Raw genomic sequence first — 3,074 nt, forward strand, 5'->3', positions numbered from 1 at the left:
CCCCCCCCCCCGTTTCTTGACTGCCCCCTCCAGAACCTCCCTGCCCCTTCTCCTGCCCCCTGGCCCCCTTACCCTGCTGCTCAGAACAGGGTGTTGGGCTCTGTGCGAGCTGGACACGTGGCTGGGCTCCCCAGCACAACAAAACCCGGTCCCTGGCCCTGCACAGTGCTGCCGGAGCCGGGCTGCAGGGGAGAGCTGCCAGCTCAGAATGCAGGGCGGATCCGGCTCCTCTACAGCGGCTCCGGAGTCCAGCCCGGGACTTTCCTGCAGCCCTCCCAGCCGCTCGCTCTGCTCTGCCGGGGGAGAGGGGAAATCCCGGACATTGTGAGTGCTTTACAAATTCCCCCCGGACGCTATTTTTAGCACAAAAAGGAGGACATGTCCGGGTAAATCCGGACGAATGGTAACCCTACATACACTCTTATTTTTACTTGCCTGATTTCGGGTAGGTGGAAATGAGAAGGTCGTCTGGCCTGGCCTGGAATGATTCCACCTGGGCCCACTTCTCCACAAAAGGCCGGTAGAGGGGAATTTCATGGATAACCTCTAATTCCTGCCTTGACAAATGTTCCATCTTGGGAGGGCTGAGTTAAGGTGAGGGAAAAAGGGGTTAAATGGCTCTCATTATTTGCATGATAACTGTATGGAAGACATCCCTATGCATCATGGAACTAACATTGGTTCCCAAGAGGTGGGGGTGGAAGAAGTAGAATTCTGTTGTTTTGATTTCTGTAGTCTCTCTTACATGAATCAATATACTTTGCAACTTCTAACAAAAAAAACGTTGTTAAAGAAGCGTTACGATTGGAAGTGGTCCACTGGAGCCTAGTGTAGCCTTTTATTTTATTTAAATTTTGCATCGTGGTATTACATCACCGTGGGTTCAGCTCTGGCGGCTACAGTTTCAGGCTTAACAGTGAAAGTCACCTATGCTACTTGCTTTAGATTTACAGTCTCTGGGGCAGTGGTGGGCAACCTGCGGCCCATTGACCGCACCAGGCCTGTCAGGGTAATCCACTGGCCATCCACAGGCACAGCCGCCCGCAGCTCCTGGTGGCCGCGGTTCGCCGTTCCTGGCCAGTGGGAGCTGCGGAAAGCGGCGTAGGCTGCAGGGATGTGCTGGCTGCCGCTTCCCACAGCTCCCATTGGCAGGGAACGGTGAACCGCGGCCACTGGTCATGCCTGCAGATGGTCAATGTAAACACTGTCTCACATAAACCCAAGTCATTGCAGTTTTATTATTGCTAACTATCAACCTAAGAAATGCTAAATTGTGCAACCTCGGTTAGTACAGCAGAGAACCTCTCTGATGATGTCGAAGGAATTAACCCAGTGTAATCTCAGTCTTCCTGCTTGACTGTTTTCCTTGCATTGTTCATTTTTGACCTTTGTGCACTGTTATCAACCCCAGGCATTCAAAAATCCTGAGTCAGGCCCCCAGAATAATCAGACTGGCTTAAAAATCATGTTTGAAGAAAATTGGAATCTTTCTATGTGCCTTCTGTTTTTTCTTTTAACATTTTGGGTCCACTCAGAAAATGTTTTCAAGCTTTTCCCTACAATCATGAAGGCTAGAAAAAAAATTTAAAATGAAAACTGAGAGTACATAACTCCTGGAAATGTCAAATATCGCACAACTCATCATAAAATATACAAGAGCTGACAACACTGTTGTCCCAAACACATGTAAAAGGCTGTTACCCCAATGCAAATGCAATTTTTGCACCTGCAAAAAGAGAGGCCGGGCCACACACTATGTATTGTAATATCAAAACTAGTGTGGTATTCAGTAACAGCTGCAGGTACGGCCAAGAGAGGGATCTCAGGAAAGCTAAGAGCAGATTCTCGGACTAGGAGCTACCTCACCTGGGGAGAGGTGACACACACACTCCTGTACATCTCTCTCTCACAGGGAGGGTGACTGACTGACCCAACCCTCCCTGCCCAGTGCTCTCTATCCTCCATGACTGGCTGGGCCCCCAGGACGGACCCTCCTCTCCTAGTATCTGGTGCCATGTCTTCCCAAGACAGCAGGTGGTGGGGGGCATGCAAAGTCACATGCCCCCTCCCCCACAGATTTCTGCCGGGGTTCATACCAGAATGTGGCCAGCAGCAGCCATGGGAGGGAAGGTAGGGGAGCTGCTTCTGGCCACGAGGGAGGGATGACCTGGCCCTTGTCTTTGTAGAGGTCATCTCTTCCCTCGCCCTCTCCCCTGTGGCAGGAAGCAGCTTGTTCCTTCCTGCCCTCACAGTGTCGAAAGGCAGCTAACACCTCCAAGCTGCTGCTGGCCACCAACATAATCCAACCGTCTCCTGGCTACAGCATGGGCAGGAAGGGGTTAAACCCTGAGGATGCTTTGTGCACCAGGGCCCAGGGAACCAGACTGCAGGGACTTCACAGAACCCGACTAGAGAGGTGGCTCAGCAGGGGAGGGTGCCTAGGGCAGTGGTCTCCAAACTTTTTTGATCGCGCACCCCTATCAGTAAAAATTTTTTGAGCACGCACCCCCAATATCTGTATATTTATGTATAAATTATATACATGTGCTACTATACTAATATATTATGTACATTATAAAACATACACAAAAAATAGAAATTTTAAAAGGATGAGATAAAGATGAAATAAACAATATTTAAAAAAAAATATTTTGTTTATTAACGGTACAAAAAACCTTTGCGCTCACAAAAAAATATTAATAATTTTTAGTGAGAGCAATGTGATTGAATATGCTTCATTATTTCTGAAAATCTTGGTTTAACACTGATACAGCGATTTGAAGGTCTGGGAGGGAGTTAGGGTGCGGGAGGGCACTCAGGGTGGGGTGCGGGGTCTGGGAGGGAGTTAGGGTGCGGGAGGGCGCTCAGGGTGGGGTGCGGGGTCTGGGAGGGAGTTAGGGTGCGGGAGGGTGCTCAGGATGGGGGTGCGGGGTCTGGGAGGGAGTTAGGATGCGGGAGGGCGCTCAGGATGGGGTGCAGGATCTGTGAGGGAGTTAGGGTGCGGGAGGGCGCTCAGGATGGGGGTGCGGGGTCTGGGAGGGAGTTAGGGTGCGGGAGAGCGCTCAGGATGGGGG

At 50.7% G+C, this 3,074-nt stretch overlaps 1 protein-coding gene across 1 annotated transcript in view; it reads right to left on the reverse strand.

Moving 5' to 3' along the window:
- Nucleotides 1-3,074, reverse strand: part of LOC117877605 (sulfotransferase 1 family member D1-like) — a 19,215-nt gene that overhangs the window by 13,872 nt on the left and 2,269 nt on the right. The window contains exon 2 of the mRNA XM_034770798.1: nt 436-584. Within this exon, the coding sequence (XP_034626689.1) occupies nt 436-574 (139 nt within the window). The 5' untranslated portion in view covers nt 575-584. The remainder of the gene's footprint in view (nt 1-435; nt 585-3,074) is intronic.

Source organism: Trachemys scripta, chromosome 5 (assembly GCF_013100865.1).
Source record: "Trachemys scripta elegans isolate TJP31775 chromosome 5, CAS_Tse_1.0, whole genome shotgun sequence".
Lineage (NCBI taxonomy): Eukaryota > Metazoa > Chordata > Testudines > Emydidae > Trachemys > Trachemys scripta.